Source organism: Lontra canadensis, unplaced genomic scaffold, assembly GCF_010015895.1.
Source record: "Lontra canadensis isolate GAN:19392208 unplaced genomic scaffold, GSC_riverotter_1.0 scaffold44, whole genome shotgun sequence".
Classification (NCBI taxonomy): Eukaryota; Metazoa; Chordata; class Mammalia; order Carnivora; family Mustelidae; genus Lontra; species Lontra canadensis.
The window spans coordinates 4,325,367-4,347,801 of NW_022631038.1; the positions used below are offsets into that span (position 1 = coordinate 4,325,367).

At 52.3% G+C, this 22,435-nt stretch overlaps 1 protein-coding gene across 5 annotated transcripts; it reads right to left on the reverse strand.

The window, feature by feature from the left end:
* Positions 1-523: 523 nt before the first annotated feature.
* Positions 524-18,879, reverse strand: CNDP2 (carnosine dipeptidase 2). Of its 5 annotated transcripts, none has more exons than XM_032872218.1 (12): positions 18,803-18,879; positions 15,949-16,039; positions 14,724-14,867; positions 11,160-11,322; positions 8,907-8,995; positions 7,123-7,323; positions 6,026-6,110; positions 4,959-5,119; positions 2,891-3,055; positions 1,903-2,044; positions 1,552-1,699; positions 524-611 (listed from the first exon to the last, which is right to left on the reverse strand). In XM_032872218.1, the coding sequence occupies exons 2-12, from the start codon at positions 16,006-16,008 to the stop codon at positions 548-550; spliced, it is 1,422 nt and encodes a 473-aa protein (XP_032728109.1). In that variant the 5' UTR covers positions 16,009-16,039; positions 18,803-18,879; the 3' UTR covers positions 524-547. The 5 variants fall into 5 exon arrangements, with proteins under 5 accessions (XP_032728109.1, XP_032728110.1, XP_032728108.1 ...); XM_032872219.1 differs by lacking the exon at positions 18,803-18,879 and adding an exon at positions 17,041-17,053; XM_032872217.1 differs by lacking the exon at positions 18,803-18,879 and having other exon boundaries at positions 15,949-16,095.
* Positions 18,880-22,435: the final 3,556 nt, after the last annotated feature.

Sequence of the window (22,435 nt, forward strand, 5' to 3'; positions counted from 1 at the left end):
AGGTGCCGGGCCCTCCCCGCCCCCCCAGTGCCCCCCGCACAGGACAGGGTACCCCACAGTGAGTCCGACGGGCAGGAACTCTCCCAGAGGCTGCATTGCTACTTTTTTATTTGACAGCACGTACTGAGAACAAATAATCCTTCCAGTTAAGTTTAGGTTTTGAAGAATCATAATAAAGAGAAGACAGGAGACACCGGTACTGGCTTCGGGTCGTGCGAGCAGGACAGAACCCACACGGGGCCAAGGGATCAGAAGGGTGGCCCTGGGAGGCGCCGGGTGCCCCCGACTAAGTCTCCCCAGAGCACGCGTCCGAGTCGGGAGGCAGGGCCGGGCCGGCCCGCACCGAGGGCTCCGTGCAGCCCAGCTGGCCGGCAGCCGCACCCCGCAGGTGCGTGCTGGATCCTGGCTGTTCGCCTGGACCTCGCGCCGCCCACCTCCGGGAACGTGGCATGGTCACTCGGCATGCGCCGGAGGAGAGGGCGAGGAGAGCGCTGAGCTGCACCGTCCCGAGCGGCGGGGCGGCGGGGCAGGGCGGCGCTCCTCACGCCTACAGCTGGGACACCTCGTACAGGTAGGCAGCCAGCATTTTGGTTCCTTCTATGTAGTTCAGCCTGATGGAGAAGAAGAGCCCGTTGTGTCGGCTGCTGTCCAGCGGTCCAGGCATGCACCCGGCGTCCTTTCCAGGAGTCCCACCGTCCTGGCTTGCTGGCCCTTAGTTTGCCGGCCTTGAGAATTTGGCCACCGGGTTCTCAAGTGTGAGTTCAGTCTACCTGCCCCACTAGGGACCCATCCTGGTCGTGGTCTAACAGAAGACACGGGTCCCACCCAGTACCCAGTACTTAAGAAGAAAAGCCTCACTTTGCTCATAGCCCCTCCCTTTGTTTGGATAAGAGGCCTCCCCTGTGCCTGGATATCCAGGTCTCTGTCCTACCCCCGTGACCCCTGGACGGCTCCTGTTCGCTGTCCTTCTTGGCTCTTCGTATCACCCACGGGTCCTCCCTGCCCGCCTGGACCCTCCTCCTTACGGTGCTAACTCGGGGACACCTTCCACCCTGTTGGCGGAAGAGCCCGCCTCATGTCTGCATCAGCCAGAAACATAGAGAGGGCGCTTGGGACCAGCGAAGACACTGACTTTCCAAACAGGCGAAGCGCGAGTTTCTTTAGGAGTCCTAGATGATGTCCCGAGACAAACACGGGCACTGGCTGAACCCTGCGTGAAGAACCGCCCCTGCGCGGGGCCTGTCGCTGCCTCCAGCTGGAGGTGCTCGCTTCCCTGAAGACGAGACGGCAGCAAGCAGAGCACTGCCTTGGGCGGCCTCCCTGCCCCCTCCTGCTCTCCTCTCAAAGCAGCCAGACAGGTGGGGAAGAAGGAGGCGGGGAGGAAGGAAGAAGGAAAGGAAAAGAAGGGGAGGAGTGGGGGGAGGGAGGAGGAGGAGAGGGAGGAGGCGAGCAGGGAGGAGGAGGGAGGGCACACCCAGGCGCTCACGGGTCTCTCAGGGGCAGCCATGAGGAAACGAACGCAGGGGCAGGACACAGGACCCAGAGCCTCACCTGTTGAGCTTCTCATTCTGGGAGTGGGCGCCGTCGTCCGCGGAGCCCACAGGCAGCAGCATGACGTTCTTCCCCGTAGCCTCCTGAAAGGTCAAAGTCACAGGAATGCTGCCACCTTCCCTGGTCAGGTCGGGCTCGACACCAAACACTGGGGGAGAAGAGTAAAAGACACGGTGAGCTTTCAGGCGGCAAGGCTGGGGACCCGCAGCACCTACTACCCAGCGACAGGAGTCCAAACCCCAGGTGTGGCTCGGGGACGGCAGCCACGCTCCCCAAGTGGGCGGCTGGCATGGCCCCACCCTGGGGGCTCTCCTCAGGGCCCTTGCCTGCATCCCCAGGGAGAAGTCTCACCTGTTTTCAAGGCTCTTCTCCCAGCCATGTAATGAGGGTGGTTGAAGTCAGACACCCAGGGCTTCCCACCATGGCCCATGTACACCTTGCACTTGTTGGGGCTATGCAGGTCGGCAAACTTCTTCGTCAGGTAGCCCGTGACCTGCGTCACAAACGAGACACGACACACTGTAGTCTGGCCTCTGCGCCGGTGCTGAGGTCCCTCTGCAGGGGGGTATAGAGGGGGGTTGAACGGGGCCCGCAACAAGTCTACACCAGTTTACAGAGTCCACAACGGATCTCGTTTCTCGCTTCCTGCTGCGCAACACTGAGCATGACTGTGGTAACAAAATAAGGGATTTTATCAAGAAACAAAATCCAACAATTTGAAGCTAAAAGGTACACTTTCATTCAAGCAACCTACCCTTTACAGATGTTTCCACAGGATGATATTTAAATCAAGTCTTTAAAAAACATCCCTTGATGTGCTTTACATTAATCAGCATATGCAGACCAAGAGTGGAGCCTGGAGCCGACTGGGGCACATCTGATGAGAGAAGCTCAGGCTTCAGTTTTCTTGCAATAAGGAAGTCTCTGATGCCATCTCTCCAGGAAATCTCAGATGAGGGCAGGGTGACTGCCCCCTCTGGGATTTTCCCCTTCTGGAATCACGCCCTTCCACTCCTCACACTGGCCCAGACGCAGCTCCTGTGGGTTCTCCCAGTAACATACTTGGCCCGAAGCTGGCATCTGCCCAGAAGCCTTACGATGAGGTCAAGGGTCAGGTTTTAGCATGTCTCAGCAGTGACAAAGGTCACAGGTGATGCTTTTTATATGGCCTTTATCTCTGATCAGTTTCTGAACTGCTTATTTAGGCAATTATGGGGTTGCCAGGAGTCAAGAAGTAGGGAAGTGTAGGTCTGGGGTTCAGTGCCCTCCTGAAAGTCTTCATGCTCTGAGTCCACTGTGGAGAAGCCGTCCCCACCCACGTCCCAGCTCCCTCACATGCCTGCTCGCTGACGACTTCTGGAGTCATGTTGGGCACGAGCCTGATGGAGAACTTGCCAACCACTTTCCTAGGAATCACGGTCTTGGCCCCTGACCCAGAAAAGGCGCCTTCGATCCCATGAAGGGAGAGGGACGGGTACCTCCATCGGTGCATCAGGATGTCTTTCTGCAGAAAACAAGAAAAGGAGTCAGGGGACAACACTGTCTGCTTATGAAGGAAACGGCAGTGGCATCTGAGAAGTTCCACCAGGCGGCCCACGGCCTAGGGTCCACACCATCACGGGCATCAAGTACCGACCCAGGAGGGCTGAGACACGAGCCTGCCCCGAATGTGCTCTGGAACCTGCTTTGACACAGCACAGTGCGAGGGCTCTGTCACACTCCCATAGCCTCAAGCGTGGCGTCTCCCGGCCTCACTGCTGGTGGCCAGGAGAGCCACGGGGTTCCCACCAGCCCCGCAGAATTGAAGGCAAGTCATGAGCCCGCCTAGATCAGAGCTCCTGCAGGGCCAGAGGCACCAGGAACCAGGAGAGAGAGGGCAGCACGGCGCAGGCCATCTGTGAGCTTCCTGCCCCCCAGGGGAACGGAATGCAGGAGGAGATCCTGCGGGAGCAGAGCCAGGACCATCCACGGAGCCCTGGGCCCAGGGACCACGACAAGCATCGTCACCTTCTGCCAAGGGGACTGGCCCAGAGCAGGCCCTCGTCTCCTACACATGTGCCTGAGACTAGTGCCTCTCACGCCCACTGTGCCCCAGCAGTGGCACAAGACAAGTCTGAAGAGGCCACATGGCCACCTGAACGACAGGCTGGCAAGGAGAAAGGTGACGTGGCTCCGGGCTCCTCAGAGACTCAGCCACCTCATGTGTGGACTTCCCATCTGTGAACCAGACAGGGTCAGTGAGATGCGAAGGGAGACTCGTGGTCGGAAAGGAAAACACCTCCCACATAGACGCTAACTGCTAGGCAACAAGGCAGGAAACGACAACAGGAGTCTGTTTGGAACCAGCTTTCGCAGACACACCCTTGCCCTGGACTACTCTTTCCTGGCCTCAGGCCCCTCCTGCCAGTGGTCCCCCTGCCAGCAGCGCCCCCGTGCCACCTGCAAACTCCCGCTCCAGTCGGGCCCACCAACCCTCCCCCGTGTGGCCTGCTTCCATATGCCCCCAGGCCCACCCCATGCCACACCCCCAGCTCCAGGCTCTCCCCTGCAGCGGCCCAGCTGCTCTCCCGCCTCACTGTCCCCGCTCTGACCCGCATCGCCTCTGCCGCCACTTGCCCACCAGGGAGGGCTCATCTCAAACCCATCACGTCCGCCATCTTCCAGGACAGCACACGTGCTCCTCGGGACACCACGGGCCTGCACACCGGGCCTTTCAGTCCAAGTCCCAGGCTGCCCAGGGCTAGTCCACCCCACGACCAGCTGGGCTCCCTGCGCCCTGCCCTGGCCTTCACCCCTGCTGACCCCTACCAGCCTCCCCTGGCCCTGGAGTGGCCTCCACACTGTCACGCTTCTCTGCCCATCTGTCTCCTGGAGAGATGAAACTCACGGGCTGGGCCTGGCCACATCCCTCTTGTACCCCAGGGTCTGTAGCTGCAATTCTACTAACAGCGACATCAGATGTAAACGCACACTCGTGCCACACAAGCCAAGAACTAGACTAATTAAGAGAAAAATCCCAACACAATTTTTTCTTCATAGTTAAGTAACTACTTTGAGCCAATGCTTTTCACCGTGGTCCTCAGCTGTTGGGGACACCTTCAATCATCTCTGTGCCCAGCGGTAAAACATCACTTCGCAGACGCAAATCAGGCAGAAGCTGCTGCTACCGTGTGTTCTCTGTGTACGTTCTCCAGCTCCTGAGTTGCCAAAAGTCAACACGTGACATTTTTAAAAACCTCCTCCTTCCAATTCCAAGCCTGGCAACGTGCTGCTTTCCAGCGTCAGGACCACCTGAGGACTCGGGGACACACGCAGATTCCTGATCTCTGCCGGCAGCCCTGGCTCCTGCCCATGGGAGCCCCCAGCACAGGGCCTGGTGGGAGGCTGTGGGTGGGGGGGGCGCCCACCTTGCAGCTGTGCAGCAGAGTCTCCGTCCCCACGTCCCTGGCGTACTCCTCCAGGTCAAAGTCGATCTGGTCGTAGAGCTCCAGCTCCTCCTCCGTCACGGGGGCCACTGCCTCGTTGATGCCAGGGATAAGGATCTTTCCTTTCTTGTCCACCAGACAGCCTGGGAGGGCACAGAGGAGGGGTGCTCACCAGGCGGGCGGCAGAAACGCAGCAGCACTCCCACGGGGGGCAGGGGGCCCCCGCCCCAGCAGTTACAGTTCCTGGCAGAGCCCTCAAGCCCTGCCTAGGAACAATCAGTTAAATGTGTAAACGACCCAGTGAGGGGAGCAGTAGCATCTCCCCACTGTAACACAGAGATACAGAAGGGGGGGTGACCTGTCCCCTGACACGGACCAGGAGACAGACCAAGCAGGCTGCCTCTGGCAGGCTTCCTGTAAAAGCCACTACACTGATCCAGAGTTCTTTTTTAATCCAGGTTGCATAAGAAACTAGCAGCTCCCAAACGAAGGAGTCTGAGATGAACAGAGCAGAATGGGCTCCCACGCTAGGAACAACAGGCTGCACGTATGGTGGCCGTTATCCAAGACATGAGGGGACAGAGCTTAGGCTAATCCTGGGGTGAGGCAAAGTTTCATCAGCCTTGACCAGCAGGATGCAGGGAGGACGGGGCTGGGCCTCCCTCCCATAGGGCGGAGCAGAGGGGGCCCTCGCTGGGGCGCCAAACAGACCGGGGAAGGTGCCCTCCAAGGGACGGAAAATACAACTGTGTCCTGTGATCCTAGAGGCCCGCTCAGACAGCGATGACGGAGCCAGGGACTGCCCGGGTTGGGTCCCTGAGGTAAGGCAAGGTTTAGTGACACACGGAGGGGTCCAGGGAGACAGAGGCAGAAATGAAGCTTCTTCTCCTTTCAAAGGGAAAGGTGAATGGAAAGAAGTAGCAACAGGGAAAGAGACAAAAGCAGTCCACAGAGAATGGTGACAGCGCCAAATGCTGAGGACAGCCTGAAACAAGGCCACTCTAGCTTCTCTCCCAAGTCACCGGGCAGTGAGTGGAACCCGTGCTTACCCATCAATGTGATGAGATCTGTCATGGCCTCATGCACCGAGCCCCCGTACACGCCTGAATGCAGGTCTTTGTCACTGCACTCCACCTGGATGGACACAGAGAGACCTCCGTCAGCCGCTCGGCGAGAACTCAGCCTGGCCACGTGACAGCACGGAGAACAAAGAACATTCACGAGATCTGACAATCCTCAAAATCAAAATCTGTTCCCTCAAGGAACAAAGCAAGGCATTTCCTAAATTACAAAACTTCGGCAGCAACAAAAGAAATACTCTTTCGGGAACGCTGACCGGGGGAAAGCGGGGATGCTGACCACAGGTGCACACACACGGCTTCAGAGACCTTGCGCTCTTCTGCTGAAAGAGGACGCGCACCATGAAAGGCGGCCCGTAAGGACCTTGAGCCTGAGGACCTGGGGCCAGCACCCGCTGCCTACCCCGCCTCACTAGCCTGTGACCAGCATCGGGTTTGCGGCCTCGCCAGGCCTGAGTCTCCACACCTGTGAAACGGCAAAGTGGGAGTGACTGACCACAGCCCCTGGGCTCTTGTGTCAGACTGTTTGTAGAGAGATGAAGGGCTCAGGGCAGCAGTGACGATGACGCTGGCATTTTCAGCTTCCAAATACTCCCTCACAGGAACCAATCCACCCAGTGTGCTGGACCTGGCCTGTGGAAGGGACGCAGGCTCAGCTGAGCCCAGCCCTCCCGTGTTGCCCCTGCGCCCGGCTTCTGCGTCAAGCACAGCCACGCGGTCCCCTCGAGATCTCTGGTCTAGGCAGAACTAAGGGCTGAAAGGTGAACACCCTAGTCTTTAACAGTATGTCTTCCTGCCATGTTTGTTCAAGTCAGCTCTTAAATGGCTACAGCAGCTTATCTTTCCTCAACGGCTCCAAGACAATTCTCCAAACACCCGGCAGCTCGAGGTGGCACGGAACGGACTCTGGCTGGATAATCCAGAAGGGGAGTCACATGAAGACCCGGCCCACGGAGAAGGCTCCAGGATTCTCCATCACATGCGGGGCCCCCTCCTGCTACGGAAGGACAAGGGAGACTGCGGGCGGGGAAGAGACACCACAGAACATGGAGAACTCAACACGCTACCTCGATGAAAAAGTAGCAAATGCCCCTGAGCCCGTAGGTGATGCAGGGCTTCTTCTTCCCCAGCCAGTAGTTGTCAGAAATGCAGACGTAGTCCACGTCTTTGAAGAACGTGTCTTTCCGGGAAAAAATCAGGTCATCCAAGCCTTCGGAGCCCGACTCCTCCATGCCTTCCAGACAGAACCGGACGTTGACTGGGATTTCCTGCAGGAGGGAAATGAGTGTCAGGCGGCCTTCAGTTCTCACACGCTTTTCTTTCTTAGGCACCACACACAGGAAGCCACCAGATGCTTTGCAATCACAAATCTCACTCAACTTCCTCCAGACCCATCGGGTGGGCTGTGTGCGCCCTGTGGTGACCCTCAGTCCTCACGTGCTGGGCGGTCCAGGCACATGCGTAGAGCCGGCCGCAGCCACACCCACACTGCGGACTCCTGCCAAGGATGTCAGTGTGACCACACTTCCTACCTGCAGGGACCACTGCGCGCCCCAGCACCAATCAGGAGTCTCCAGGGAAGCCCGAGTGACTCTCTCCACACCACAGGCCACAACACAGTTTGGCAGGGACTGGCCACCACCCCCGCACGCCAGAGCGAGAGGGCACCTGCTCCCATGCCTGGGCGCCCCGCACCACGACCCCCCACCTTCCACGTGCCAAAGGCCCTTCTCCCACAGAGCCCACGGAAAGCGCGAGCCGCCACCCCGCCTGGCTCCTGCTGTCTCCCAGGCTCCCCAGTGCCATGCAGGGAGGTGGCCCCTCCACAGAGGAGCGCACGGAGGGGCACCCAAGCATGGTGACTTGCAGAAGATCACATAGGCTACAAAATGGCAGAGCCCCCACGTGGACACAAATCCCTGGGGTCCTTGTTCAGAACTGCCCCCAGACAGCCCTCTGCTCCACCTAGGTGGCCCCTGCTTCTGCCTCCCGAGCACAATCTTTCCTGGGACCTGGCACGTGGAGGGGCATAAGTGAAGGGCTCTGGCGTCTCTGCCCTGCACACAGCCACCCTCCTCTCAGTCACCCCCAGATCCCAGGGGGCCCTGGAGAAGGGGAAGCCTTCACGGTCTCTGAGCCCAGTCAGCTGGAGGTTCTGAGCCTATGCTCCCTCCTTGCAAAATGACACCGTGGACCAGAGAGTCCCAGGCCCTCTGCAGACCCACCACTCACCCTTTGGCAAGAATGCTTGTCTTGTTATTCTTATTTTATCACAGTACAAGATAAAGCACGATGCAAAAACGGTCTACACAACAGTGAGGAGCAGGTTAAAGACAGTTGAAAAGATCAGTAAGTAACAAAATACAAAGCCTCTGACAGCTAGAAGTCTGGGCGCCCTGTTCCTCCCGACTTTTCTATTTTACAAACTTTAGACAGGGGCAGGTATTTCAGTTAAGGAAATGTATCTTAAAAAATAAGAATTTTTCAGGAGGATAAAAACCACCCTGAGAAAGCTAGGGGTTGCCCACTCCCACACGACCCACGACTTAGCCTCTGGGTGAGGCATCTCAGCGGCAGTGCCTGCGGCTGAAAACTCGAATTTCAGGTGCTTCTGGGCTCCCGCTGAGTCAGCAGTACTATGACCTACGGGCAACTATAAAACAATTACAATTCCTAACGCTGGAAAACAAACCTACAATCTTGCCTCTGATCCCACTATGCTGATACGGTTTTGGGGGACCTTGCCTTCTCATATCCTGGGGATCTTTGATCTTTGCTGGCTGTTCGGGGAACACACAGCCCTGCTTTGTACCGCTCTGCGGGAGCAAGGCAGTTAGAGGAGATCAAGTACCTGATTTGTCTTCTGGAAGGCTTCCAGGGCGTTCAGCCAGCCGGCCACTGGCCCCTTATCATCGGTTGCGCCTCTCCCATACAATCTGCCTGGAACAGCAATCAGCAAGCCCAGTTACAATCCCAAGGAAACAGACAAGAAAGCGTGTTGCTGGTGCATAGCTGACAGCGTGTCAGTGCCCCTACAGGCAGCTGGCCCGAGAACCCCTCTTCCAAGCGGAAGCCCCGTTTTCATTCTGTCAGAGTCCCGAGTCCCACTCCTCCAGTGCTGTGAGACTCTGCCAGAGAACTCCCCATAATCACTAAGAGCAAACCCGTGGCTGCTCCCAGCTCCCCTCCCCTCCTGCCAGCAGACACCGCAGTCAGCCAGCGCTCCTGTCCCTGCCGACCCAGGCCGGAGACTGCGGAGACTGCTCCATGGGGCAGTGCCAGCCGACTCATTCCTTCCAATCTACCTCCTCCACCAGCTGGTAGCAGATAAAGGTAGGCAACCTAGTCATATGTAGGACCCACAATGCACCATCATCAAGAGAGAACTAGAAATCTCACATATCCCCAATTGTGACACCTAATTTGGTAAGGAGAAGAATAGATTCATTATTTACTTCTCCATGTTATCCCTTTGAAAACCAAAGGACACGTTCGCTATTGCTTTTCCTCCATGTCGTTAGTCTCAGGACCCCCCCCCCCCCCTGCACACCCACTCCTGGGACCCCTAACAAAGGCTGGTGGGCACTGGCCACCACAAAGGTCACTGGGCCGTTGAGTCCAGACCCTGCTCCCCACCCTGTCCTATGATGCATAAGCTCATCAGAGGGGCACCAGGCCGGAGGAAGGACAGCACTCGGGCCAAGGCGTGCTCAGGGCTCAGTCCCTCTCTGGCCAGGTCTGTAACGGCCAGGCCTCGGACTTGCTCATTTCCAACGTGTTTTTAGTATTTGACAGTTGCAGCAAGACCACCCTGAAGCAGCAGGACGCTTCCAACCATCGCCACTTTGGGAATTTCTTTCTATAAACTAAACCCACTTCTCACAAAAGCTACAGAATTCTCCTAAAAAGCATCCTTGCTCCTGTGATAAGCACTGACTGAATCACTCACTCCAACATTCCGAAACTGTGCGGGACAGAGGTGCCCAAGGCGTTGTGCTCCCTCCCTCCCAGGCCCCCCTGACAAGGAGAAGGACGGTGTGCCACCAGCTGACCACAAGGAAACTTATCTGTGGGACGAGGTGTAACCCCAGCTTCATCCACGCCTGAGAACCTACCGCAGGTGCCTGTCTGTCAGATTTGGGAAGGAGGGAGTGGGAGGCCTCCCAGGACAGTGGGTAAGCAGTGCTGGTGCCGAAGCCGGGGTCAGCTGGCACAGTTGCCAGAGCAGTGCTGAGGAGAGACGCGTGGGAGGGACAGAGGAACCCCGCTGAGTCTCCCGAGAGGTGTCAGGGAGAGACACATGGCACTGAGGTCCTCACGTAGCAGGGAAAAGAGGGGAGGAGGACTCGCAACTTCAACAAGCAACAGGCGAGCTCTCTGTAAGCGGCGTGTGTTGGCTGGAGAGGAGCCCCACGGGGACTGCAGGCCCATAGGAGCATAGTGGGGGCGAGGGTGACCTCCAGGTTTGTGGACGGGCAAGGGAGGTGGGGGGACCGTGTGGAGGCGGGGGACAGGGAACAAGGATGAAGGGCAGGCCGGAGAGCAGAGACAAAGAATCCCATTCCAGACAGTGGCAAGGGGAACAGCCGTGGATGTGTGGGACTAACGCTCAGCGGGGGCCTACTGGGAAGTCAGCGACCACGCTGTGATCCGACTGTGGCGTGGAACCGAATTCCCTCAGTGACGTTGCTGCGAGAGACAAGTTTCCTCGACCGTGCATGGTAACGGACACAGCTGACCCTGAGCCAGGGAAAGGTTTGGACAGAAACCCAGCGCATCCAGTTAAAAGGGCTTGGATTACAGACAGTCTAGACTTAGCCCAAGGGGGCGACACACAAGTGAAGGGGCTTCCTCATCTGGCCAAAGACAGGTACAGAGACGTGGAGATTCAGGAATGAAGGCAGGAAGAGGCTCCATACCAGAGGGGTCAGGAAGAAGGGAGGGCAGCCTGGAGTGGGTCCTAGACAGACAGTCTCAAGTGCCCGTGGGTGTGTGGCCCAGTCAGGGCTCGAGGACCATTCCCGAGTGATCATTACGTCCCCAGCCAGTGCACCCCCTCAGGTAGAAGAGCAGGAAGGCTTCTCCAGAGGAAAGTATCCCTTACCGTCGCGTTCCACCAAGGTGAAGGGCTCGCTGTCCCAGCCATCCTCCAGGGCTGCCGGCTGCACGTCCAGGTGTCCGTAAATACACACGGTTTTCTTCTGCGGGTTTGAGCCCAGCTTGCCAAGTAAAATGGGAGGGAGCGGAATCTCAGAGCCGTCAGGGAGCTAAGAGTCGAGAAGGAAGAAATTGAGGACAGACTTTGTTTAAAAAAACTGGGTGCTTATAGTAGATATTATTAAAGTATCTGGACCATTTTATGTGTTCTTATCAATCAGCCTATATCGTAGAGTTCAAGAACACAGTGTTCCACTGCATCAGTAATGGACAAGAAGAAGGAATCTTCCCCATAATCCAGAGCACTTAGACTGTATAATGTTCACCAACTGTAGGCAGTTTGGTAAATTTTTAAAAGCTGATTTTTTTTTTTTAACGTTTACACTAAGAAAGCATATTATGAAGACTAAGTTTGGGATACAACTTTGCTCATTATTTTTTAAATAATGGATGAAAACTACTACCATCTTCTTAAAGCAGGAGCTACACATTTGAAATTCTGCATGTGGATCACAATTGTGCACAGAAAAGGATGCAGACCGGGACAGAAGAGAACAGAATTTGTAGCAAGCCACAGTAAAACCAGCAGTGAGAGCCAGGAGCTCCCTCCTCACACTGAACCAGTCTCCCATAAGCCCCTAAGATCAGGGGTGCTGGGGGGGCAGGGTATCAGGGTATCAGTCAGAGCACTAAGTGGACAGGTGCTCTAGGTAGCGTGCAGGCTGCCAGGATTCCTGCAGGATCTGTCTTTCCAGTGAACTGCACTTGGAAACACTCACCTCAGTAACTCTTGGTAAGCCACAGCAATGGTGCCGCCCTAGGACTGACTCAAGGTCGCCGCCCCCCCTCGACCCACGTGAAGCACTCCCAGAGCTGGGTTCACGCACTGCTTCCCAGAGGAGAGCCCCAGCCCTCAGGGGCAAAGAATAGTTCCTTAGACTCACGACCCTGGTCACACGAGACATGTGGCACTATGGCTGCCACTGGCCTCAGGAGAATCATGATTTTTAAATGACTGATTTTCTCTAAATAAATTTCTACTCAATACAGCTAAAATACTGAAATACCTTACCATTTTTCTGAGATGCCAATTGGGCCCACAGATAAATTTGTGCTGAAATTCACACTGCAAATTGCAAATCTCTGCCCGGACATCCCTAACTACTTTCAACAGGGAAGAAGGAAGTCTGGCTAGAAACACAGTCACATGCTTATGGGCTACCACGTAAGGGTACCACTCTCCTGGAGGACCTGTCTGGGCAAATGTCTTTGACAAGGATTCCACATGTCTCTCCGCTTCTGCCCCATCCCTACGGCCACCTCCCTGCTCCAGTTCTCAGCCCTACACTCACGGCCCTGGCGCCCGATGGGCCCGAGTCCATCCTCTACACTTGGTTCACTTCTTCCCTCACCTCACTGCTTGCTCACTAGCCACAACTGTCCATTTCCTCAGCACTTCTGTCTGGAGGTCAGGCCCCCAGTGACCAGGTCCCCCCACATGTCCTGGCCACGCGCCCTTTCCATCCTCCTGCCTGGGCAGCAGACAGGCCCGACTTGATGTTATCTGCAGCAGCCTAGGCAGTGGGCCCGATACCAAAGAGCCCGCCAGCAGCCTTCCCCACTGTCCATGCCCGCCTTCAAGCCTTGCCCACCAGGGGCCCAGGCTCTGAGGAGCTCAGGCACTAAGACCTGAGCTCCAAATGTCACTGTTCCCCCAGAAGCCTGAGGATGCCTTGACTTCTGCATGTACCCGTGATGACACCCAACTCCACCTCCACACCTGCCCCAAGTCATCACGGCTTCCTAAAACATGGGTCACTGCTGTGACATAAAGTGATGACAAGAGAAGCTCCAAAGGCTGTCACCTTACACTACAAGGATCTCTGCAGAACTTTTCTAACAGTGACGAAATCAGTCAATTCTTGATAAGACTAGATCTTACGGTGACGAAATCAGTCAATTCCTTGATAAGAATAGGTCTTACGTAATTTGGGAGGGCTGGGGTCATTTATCTTTTGTGGAAGGCTCTTTCTGAAGAAATGCACTGCAGTGTCCGTGTTAAATAGAATAAATCTATTGTAATGAAACACTCTTGTAAATTGTTTGCCACCTAGATTTTTGTTTTGTTGTTTTTTTACCATATTAGGAAAAAAGGGAAGGGGAGCAAATCAGTTATGCTTCTCAAGAAAATATCAAGTGGGGAAAAGTGCCAGGAAGATACAGTGTATCTTAGGTCAATTATTACATTTCTGGCCAAATGAAATCTCATACATACAATACTGAGTGGGAATCAGGAGACCCATGTTTGAATCTCCTTCACCATCAACTGATTGTGGGTGCCCAGTGGAGACACAGCCCACCTGGGCCTCTGGGTTCTTCTCTTTATGAAAACACCAGATGCCACTGAATGTCCACACATAAAACCCCAAGACTATAATACCAGCGGACACTTCTGTCACCAGGCAAGAGAATCGAAATAAGCCAAACCCTGTCACCCCCTGTAATATAAAAGAATATTACAAACTTGGAAAATACATGACATGACACATGCCATAGTGTGGGACTTAAAATCATCTGAAACTAAAAAAGTGAAATAATATACCATTAGTGAGATGGTTCATTCATGTCAGGAAGAAAATGAACCAATGTCACCAGTCAGAATCCTACAGTAAAATGCAGCTGGGCCCCTGGGCCCAGTAGCTCTTTTTCAGGAACGAACTCATATAAAAGTGCTGTTTCTACCAGCTGGGATACAGGGGGCACAGCACAGTGAGTAGGGGTCTTTATCCCTTTTACACCTACACAGACAGTGTACAACTTCCTAGTTTGAATGCACACGGCTTTCTAGGGGGCAATCTCAGTGATTTTCAAAGAGTGACCATGACATTACTTCTTCTATTTTTTTTTTTTTAAAGTAGGCTTCACACCCAGCATGGAACCCAACTCGGGGCTTGAACTCACAACCCGGAGATCAAGACCTGAGCTGAGATCAAAAGTCAGACGCTTAACCCACTGAGCCACCCAGGTACCCCGACATTAACTTACTTCTGAGTAACCTCAACACTTGAAGAAAAACCCTGAGTATTACAAAAGCTTTGCCCCCATCCAGCTGAGAAAATTATACAGTTCAGTATTCCAATCAGGACTTTTTTATTTGTTTTAAAGACAAGCAGATTATCTGAAGCAAAAGATGGTTTAAGAACATGCTGAGTCCTACATGCCTGGGTGGCCCAGCTGACTGAGCGTCCGACTCTTAATTTCAGCTCCGGTCATGATCTCAGGGTTGTGAGATCGAGCCCCATGTTGGGCTCTGCATTCAAAATGGAGTCTGCTTGAGACTGTCTCTCCCTCTCCCTCTGCCCCTTCCCCAGTTCACATGTGCCCTCTCTCTCTCAAATAAATAAAAAGGAAAAAAATAAAATAAAAAGGAAAAAAAAAAAAAGAATGTGCTGGGTCCTTAGGTAGGTCTGCTAATTGTGGTTCTGTACTTCCCAGAGCACCAGTGCCATACCTTCTGCTTTCCAATATCTACCAATTCCACTGAGCCACCCAACTGCTTGATATCTGCGGCAGCAACTTCCAGCATCTTCCTGATTTCGCCTCTCTTCTCGGGCCATGCAGATACACTCTGGATGGCTACCCATTCTGCGAGTTTCTGTTTGTGGAAAATAAGCAAAATGGGATTCTGGAAAGGTGCTCCATTAAGGAAGAAAGGTATTCACAAATTTGCTGCCTGCAACCAGTCCATTTTTAACATGATGGCTAGATGTCGAAGAAAAGAGCGATCACATTTGTTTTTTGTTTAACATTTAAAAAAACCTGGCTATATCAAGAACTACAGCATAACAGAAAAATGTCACATTGTGTGTTTTTAACCATTAAGCATGAGATGAATGTGAAATGTACAAAGTTCCATAAATAAGTTTATAACTGAATCTAACAAAATTACAACTACAACATAGAGAAAATATCCAACATTTTCACAGTCTAAGTTAGTTATTCATGCTCACTATGGCCAAGTTCTTTGCAGTATAATTATTAGACTGAGTCAAGATTTCATCTGAAATGTCTTCCAAGAATAACTTTAAAGCACAGTTCTTTAATGTCAAGAAACAGATTTAATTTACAACATTACCAAATCATTTAAAACAGATGAAATGCAAAAAGAAAGTTAAATTTCTTTCGTCTCTATGTACCACAAGAAATTGTACATGCAGATTAAATAAAAATCTCTCATTAGCTCTACTATTTCTGGAAAAATATATTTTTTGTCAAAAGCTAAAAGTATAACTTGCATACTATTACGATGAGGCTGAGGAGAAGACCTCTAGCTAATACACATACACTTTCCGGTTACCATTTCTTTTGTGTGGTGAGAGAGCTGTAAGAGCCACTCTCTCAGCGAACTCTAAGTGTGTAACACAGTACTATGAACTACAGTCACCAGGCTGTTACAGTCAATCCCTAGAACTTACTCATAACTGAAGCCTTTGACTGACCTCTCCCCCTTTCCGCCAGGCCCCAGTAGCCATTATTCCACTTCCTGCTTCTGAACCTTCAACTTTTCAAGATTCCACATATAAGTGAGATCATGCAGTATTTGTCTCACTCTGTCTAGACAGTATTTTTAATACTTAATTTAAATGGCACAGCTCCGACTAGTTTCTTGAAAGTTCCTCTGAACCCTGCTGGATTAAACCTAATTTTAACGTTTACTACAATAAACATTCCCTTACCTTAATGTAGCGATCCTGATTTTGATCGACATATTTAAACAGGGTAGTGAGGGCAGACATCTTTCAACCAGATCGCACACCTTGAAGGCTCCTGGAAGGAAAAACCACCCGTCAGTACCGCCAGCGGATGGCCTGACTGAGCGGCAGTCCAGAGGCTTCCTATTTAAACTGATAGAGAGCTGCCCCGCCCTCGAGGCCATCACGAGGACTCCAGGAAGTGAGCAGAGAAGCTTGGGGAAGCACTTAGGGTCTCACAGTGATCTCCTTCTCTTTTCTCAGAAGGAAAATGTGCACAAAATTATGTGTCAAAATGGCACAAAGCCAAAGAAAGGGTCTGAGCTGAAGACCATCTGATGAAAATTAGAAGCAGGTAGTTCCTGGTAACACTGACTTACCAGCACTCAAATTTTTTGGAAAGCACACAGAAAACTTCCCATTTACTATTACCACGGAGGAAATAATCACTCCAAGGATGCCAGCAAAAGTGTCACATCCTGCTACTGTCACAAATCCACAAAACAGCAAACAAGACCCAAGGAGAGGTAGATAAATTGTTTTAAAAGTTGATAATCTGAGCCCAATGGTCAAAGGCAACATGTCACACCCCCACAAAGGCCTGATTAAGATAAAGGAACGTCTGTGGAAACCACAGCCCCCCTCAGGGTGCATTTGCTATCCCGTGTGGGACCCAATACACTCTGCTCCACCTTGCAAATACAGGGGAAAGGAAATCATCGCACTAGTCATCTTTAAAATGGGAATGTATAGGAAACAAAAAGGATCCTGGTTTGGGGACTTCCAAAATTGTCTCCACCCTCCGACTGACATTTCAAATTCCATCAAGTGGCAAGACTGGCCCAAAGCAGCCATGGGAAGAGCTTGGCCAAACCACAGTGATACCAAGGATGTCGGAAATGCAGCTGTAGTCCCAAGATCCTACAATATCTAGGTAGTTCTAAGGCCTGGGGATGGACACACTGTAGACACAGAGTACTTTTTTCTGGGTATGGGTTCCAAAGTGATTGCTCAGCAGAGACGTGACTGTGTAGTGACATCAGGCCTGCCAGCTGTTGAGCGGATTAAGGAAGTTACCCTCAATCCGTGCCATCCCTGTGTAGCAGGACTTCGGTAAGGGCAGGGCAAACCACCCGGTTCTCAGAGCCTCCTTCCTCTTCTCCAAACCACCACCACTGGGCATAAAATATTTACAAACCTCCTAGCCAGCCTAGCCTGCTTCAGCTGAGGCTTTTATCTGAAAGACAAGACAGTCCACAATGCTGGAGAGGCATTTCATGAGCACTAGTAAGTCAAATTCTAATCTGTCACCGATAATGCAAACAAAGAAGCTATCTATGACAACTCGCCACGCTGGGCACTTTTCCTTCAGGTCCCTGGTCATGATATAGCCCAAATCCCAAGCTCACTGAGCACACTCTCATTAGTGCAGCCAAATTAACCAAGGGCAGGACGCCTGGGTGCCTTAGTCCATGAGGCATCTGCCTTCCGCTCAGGTCAGGATCCCAGGATGCTGCGATCGAGTCCCACACTGGGCTCCTTGCTCAGTGGGGAGCCTGCTTCTCCCTCTGCCTGCCACTTCCCCTGCTTGTGCTCTCTCTCTGACAAACACAATCTTTAAAAAAAAGAAAAGAAAAATTAACTAATGGCCTTCCATTGGTTCACCCCAATATATAACTACCCAAGCTGCACTTAACCCAAAGACTAAACAGAGACCGGCCTGCTCCGCTCTCCATGCCAAGTCCCCAGGGCTGGCTAAAAAGTAACTCCTTCTCGGAATTAGTAACCTAGTCAAAGGAGGTCAAGCCAGGGCCAGTGTCGCCCTCCCACTCAAGTCTGGGTTGTTCCTGACTCAACCCGCCACTCCTCCCCATCCAGTCCCCAGCCCACGACATGGGGCCACTTTCATTGCTCTCCCCCCGCCCCGTCCCTCCCCCGTGAATCCCTTCGATGAAGGTAAAAGCGATGCGCGGGAGTGAACAAGAGCACACATTATGCTTCCAAAATAAATGCCAGGAGCTCTGAAATGTCCTGGGGGCGGGGGTGACATTACATAAATGATGAGGCCAGGGAGAGGCAAGGCCAAATGAGACTGGCAGCACCTGGGCCCCTCTAGGGATGCCTACGACTGACTTCGCTCTGAGCGTCCCCGTCCTTATCCCTCGGGAATTCAGGGCACATCATGGAGTAAAGAGACGCACGAATCCTGGCTTTGAACCCACAGAAGCCAGTGAAACCGGGGCAGGAACCTCCAACGCGCCCACTCCGGGGCTTGATCCCAAACATGCGTACAAACCCTCCTTCGCCACTCGTCCCTGCACGCGGGAGGGGCAGCTGGCGACACCGCGTAGGCGCGAGGAAGACCGTCCCCACCCGGGGGGGGGCTGGCAGGGGCCCCGCCCGGGGGCAGGACCAGCTCCATCTTCCAGACGAGGAAGCCGCTGAGGACACGACCGAGCGAGCCGCCCCCAGCCCGAACGCTGCAACCTCCCGGCCTCAAACGCCGGCGGGCCCCAGCGACCCCCGACCCCGGGCCTCCGCCAGGCGCGGAAGGGCTCTGGTACCCTACGGGGCTCGTCTGGGGCCAGCAGCTGACGCCTCTGCGCGCCCTTCCCGCGCTGGCAGCCCGCAGCGACCCGGACCCCCGGGAAGGCCTTCTTCCAACGGGGACGCCCGCCCTTCCCGTCCCTGCTGGCCCCGCGGAACGCGCGGCGGGCCAGGCCGCGGCCCCGCTCCCACAAGCCGAGGCGCGACTCCCGCCGTCGCCTGCGACCCACCTGCCCCAGCCCCACCCGAGCTCGCCCGGTGCCGCCCGACTCTGCCCGCGGAAGCCCCTCACCACAGCGGCCGCCGCGCCGGTTCCGCACCACGTGCCCGGTCACGCCCCTGGCGCGGACCCGCCTCCCGCTGCCCCGCCCACCAATCCCCGGCCTCGCTCGGAGGGCTGGCGGGGCGTCCCGCCCTGCCCACCAATCCCAGGCCTCATCTGCAGAATGGGCCTCGCCCCGCCCCACGTCGCCCCGCCCCGCCCGTTTCACCAATCACCGGGCTTCTTGGAGAGCCGGCGACTCCCCGCCCCGCCCTGTCCCGCAGAGTCCGGCGGAGGGCGGGTTTGCCAGGCCGGAACCCCAGGCCGGAACCCCACCCTGCCCCACTCCACCACCCCAGACCGCTTCTTTCTTCTCGCCCGGTTCTGCCGGGCGGGGTTCGGGTTGGTGGACCGTGAGGTCCTGAGGTCCCAGGAGGGGGTCCACGCCCCACCCTCGGGCCTCTCGGGCTGGTCCCGGGCGGTGCTACCTGCCGCGGCCCAACTCGCTGGGCCGCTCCAACCCCCTTTCTGAGGGAGCAGGATTTAAACCCTGCGGTCCCGGGAGGTGATGACGGAAGAAGACCCACCGCTTATTTTTGCTTGTGTTTTCTCCGCGGGACCCGGGGGTGGTGGACATCTCGTTAGAGGAGGCCTCGAAGAGTTTGCAAAACCTGCACCTCTCCCACATGCCGTCCTTTTTTCTTAATGGCAAGTTTAATAGTTGCTGTAAATACTTTAAAATAAAATGACCCTTCCGTAAGTTTTCCATCTGTATCCCTCTCAGGTTGTCAAATTGTAACTCTTTTTTTGATTAAGTTCGAGAAATGAAGGAATATTATGATCATATATATCACAATGTTATCATATACTATGACGTTCCAATTCTACCCCCCACCCCACCCCCCCGTCAAGTCGAACTGTACGAAGAGCTTTTAAGGCGGGAAATTTATCTATATTAAATAATCTATGATTCATTTTTAACTTTTTTCTTGTCTTTCTGTGTTTTTTTTTTTTTATTTTACTTGAAGTGGAGTTGACATATAATGTATTAGTTTCAGGGACACCACCGTTATTTAACAATCATAGCCATTAGGAAGTGCCCACCACAGTGAGTGTAATTACCATCTGTCACCAAAGTTGCTACAGTATTCCTGGAAGTTTGTAGCTCTTAATCCCCATCACCTAATTTGCTCTGCTCCCACAACTTCCCCTCTGGTAACTGCTATTTTGTTGTCTACGTTTGCAAGCCTGTTTCTCTTTTGTTGTTTTTTGGATTCTATGTAAAGTTGAAATTATAAGGTTTTTGCCTTAGCATAAGACCCTCTAGATCATGCAGTTTATTGTGAGTGGAGAGATGTTATAGTTGTTTTTTTTTTTATAGCTGGGTAATAGCCCTTGTGTATATATCTCACAACTTCTTTATCCATTCATCTATCAATGGACACGGGTTACTCCCGTATCTTAGTTATTGTAAATAATGCTGCAGTAAATAAAGGGGTGCACAGATATCTTCGAATTAGTGTTTTCGTTTTCTTCGGGTAAATACCGAGAAGGTAATTCCTGGATTGTATGGCACTTCTATTTTTCATATTTTGAGGAACCTCTATACTGCTTTCAAAGTTGCACCAATTTACCAATGTCACCAATTTTTTAACCACTTTTTTTTTTACCAATGTTGCACCCATTTGCACTCCCACCAATAGTGCACACAGTTTTCTTTTTCTACACATTCTCACCAGTGCTTGTTATTTCTTGGGTTTTTCAAATTAACCATCAAATTGTAACATGTTAATACTTGATAGTCTTTTATTGGATGATTCTGTCATACTTCTCTGCAAGAGACTATGTATGGAAATTTAAATTAATGTTTACTTTTCTATAGCTAAAATCTCTAAGTGCTAAAGATTTTTTCTGGATTAAATTCTCATTATAATCATTATTCTATGTGATTGATTAAAACCACCTAAAACAGGGTGCCTGGGTGGCTCAGTGGGTTAAGCCTCTGCCTTCGGCTCAGGTTATGATCTCAGGGTTCTGGGATGGAGCCCTGCATCGGGCTCTCTGCTCAGCAGGGAGCCTGCTTCCTCCCCTCTCTCTGCCTGCCTCTCTGCCTACTTGTGACCTCTCTTTCTCTGTCAAATAAATAAGTAAAATCTTTTTTAAAAAAACACCTAAAGATACTACAGTTAACCCTTGAACAACACAGGCATTAGGGGTACCAATCCCCCTGGCAGTCAAAAACCCATTCATAAGTTTTGACTCCCCAGATCCTCAATGACTACAGTCTTCTACTGACCAGAAGCCTTACTGATAACATAAACAGTTGACTACCACATATTTTATGTATGTATTATATTCTATATTCTGTAAAGCATATATAAAGTACATATATTCTATAAAGTAAGCTAGAGAAAAAATGTTAAAATTATAAGGATGAGAAAATATATTTACAGAACTGTACTGTATTCATTTGAAAAAATCCACGTGTGAGTGGACCCATGTAATTCAAAGCCATGTTGTTTAAAGTTCAACCGTATACATTTGACAAAGAATTTTTAGATATTGAAAGTAATTTATTGGAAATGTACCCTTTAATCATATCTATTGGGCTTTTAAAAAATTGGTTTAGATGTCTATAAGTGAGATTATTGCTGGCATGATACAAGGTTCAGTGAAAAATACAGCAAAAAGAAGATATTTAGAGTAGAATCCATAACACATTACCATTAAACTTACCAAAATTTTATAGCTATGCAGCAGTAATGAGAGCAAAGAAGCTTTTGGTAAATTAGAGCAAGGGAGAGCCTTCAGTCCAAGTAAAAGTGAATATTATCTGTGTACCTAATAGTCATCTGGCAAAAGTTGATGGAAACATTTCTCTTACAGATCTGAATTAAGATATATTAAGAAAATACAGAATTTACTCTTGAGATGGAACTCTTTTACTTGGAAATAGAATGTTAATTGTCAGAAGCTGGTCTCCTTCCTCTTGCAATAATGCATAATATGCAGCTAACAGGCATCCTTGATTAAGGAGGCATTCTCTAATAATAATATACTGTGGTATTTCGCGTTGCTCCTTTGTTTGGAACATCTGAGGCTTTTTTAAAGGTTTTTATTTCTAAGTAATCTCTACATCCAAAAAGGGCTCACCCCAAGATCAAGTGCGGCACACTCTTCCTACGGAGCCAGCCAGGTGCCTCCTATTTGGGGCTTTTTGAGCTAAATGTACAGCACTTAGAATGATGCCTGGCACTGGCTTGGTCTGTTTGGGCTTATACATGACAGGAATTTGCTTCTCACAGCTGTGGAGGCTGGACGTCCAAGACCACGGAGCTGTCCGAGTTGGTGTCTGGTGAGAGCCTGGCTTCCTGGTTGTCTATAGACAGCCGTCTTCTCTCTGTGTCCGTGAGAGAGCCCTGTGGGGCCATCTTTACAATGACACAAATCCCATTCCATGACCTAGTCACCTCCCAAAGTCCCCACCTCCAAATCGCCTTGGGGATTAGGTGTCAACACATGAACTTGGGGTGGGGGAGGCACGTTCAGTCTATACCATCATTTTGAAAGGAGAGCAGGAAGGCAGGAAGCAGGACAGCAGTTATCAGTCCAGTCCGCTCTAGGAGAGAGGACATGTGGACTTTGAGCAACTGGAAATTGGTG

Excerpts from the sequence above, each read along its gene's own strand:
- CNDP2 (XM_032872218.1), bottom strand. The coding sequence starts at position 16,008 with ATGTCTGCCCTCACTACCCTGTTTAAATATGTCGATCAAAATCAGGAT. Across the intron at positions 1,700-1,902 it reads GAGAAGAGCCTTGAAAACAG|TGTTTGGTGTCGAGCCCGAC; the intron begins GTGAGACTTCTC and ends CTTCTCCCCCAG. Across the intron at positions 612-1,551 it reads CAGAATGAGAAGCTCAACAG|GCTGAACTACATAGAAGGAA; the intron begins GTGAGGCTCTGG and ends CTTCTCCATCAG.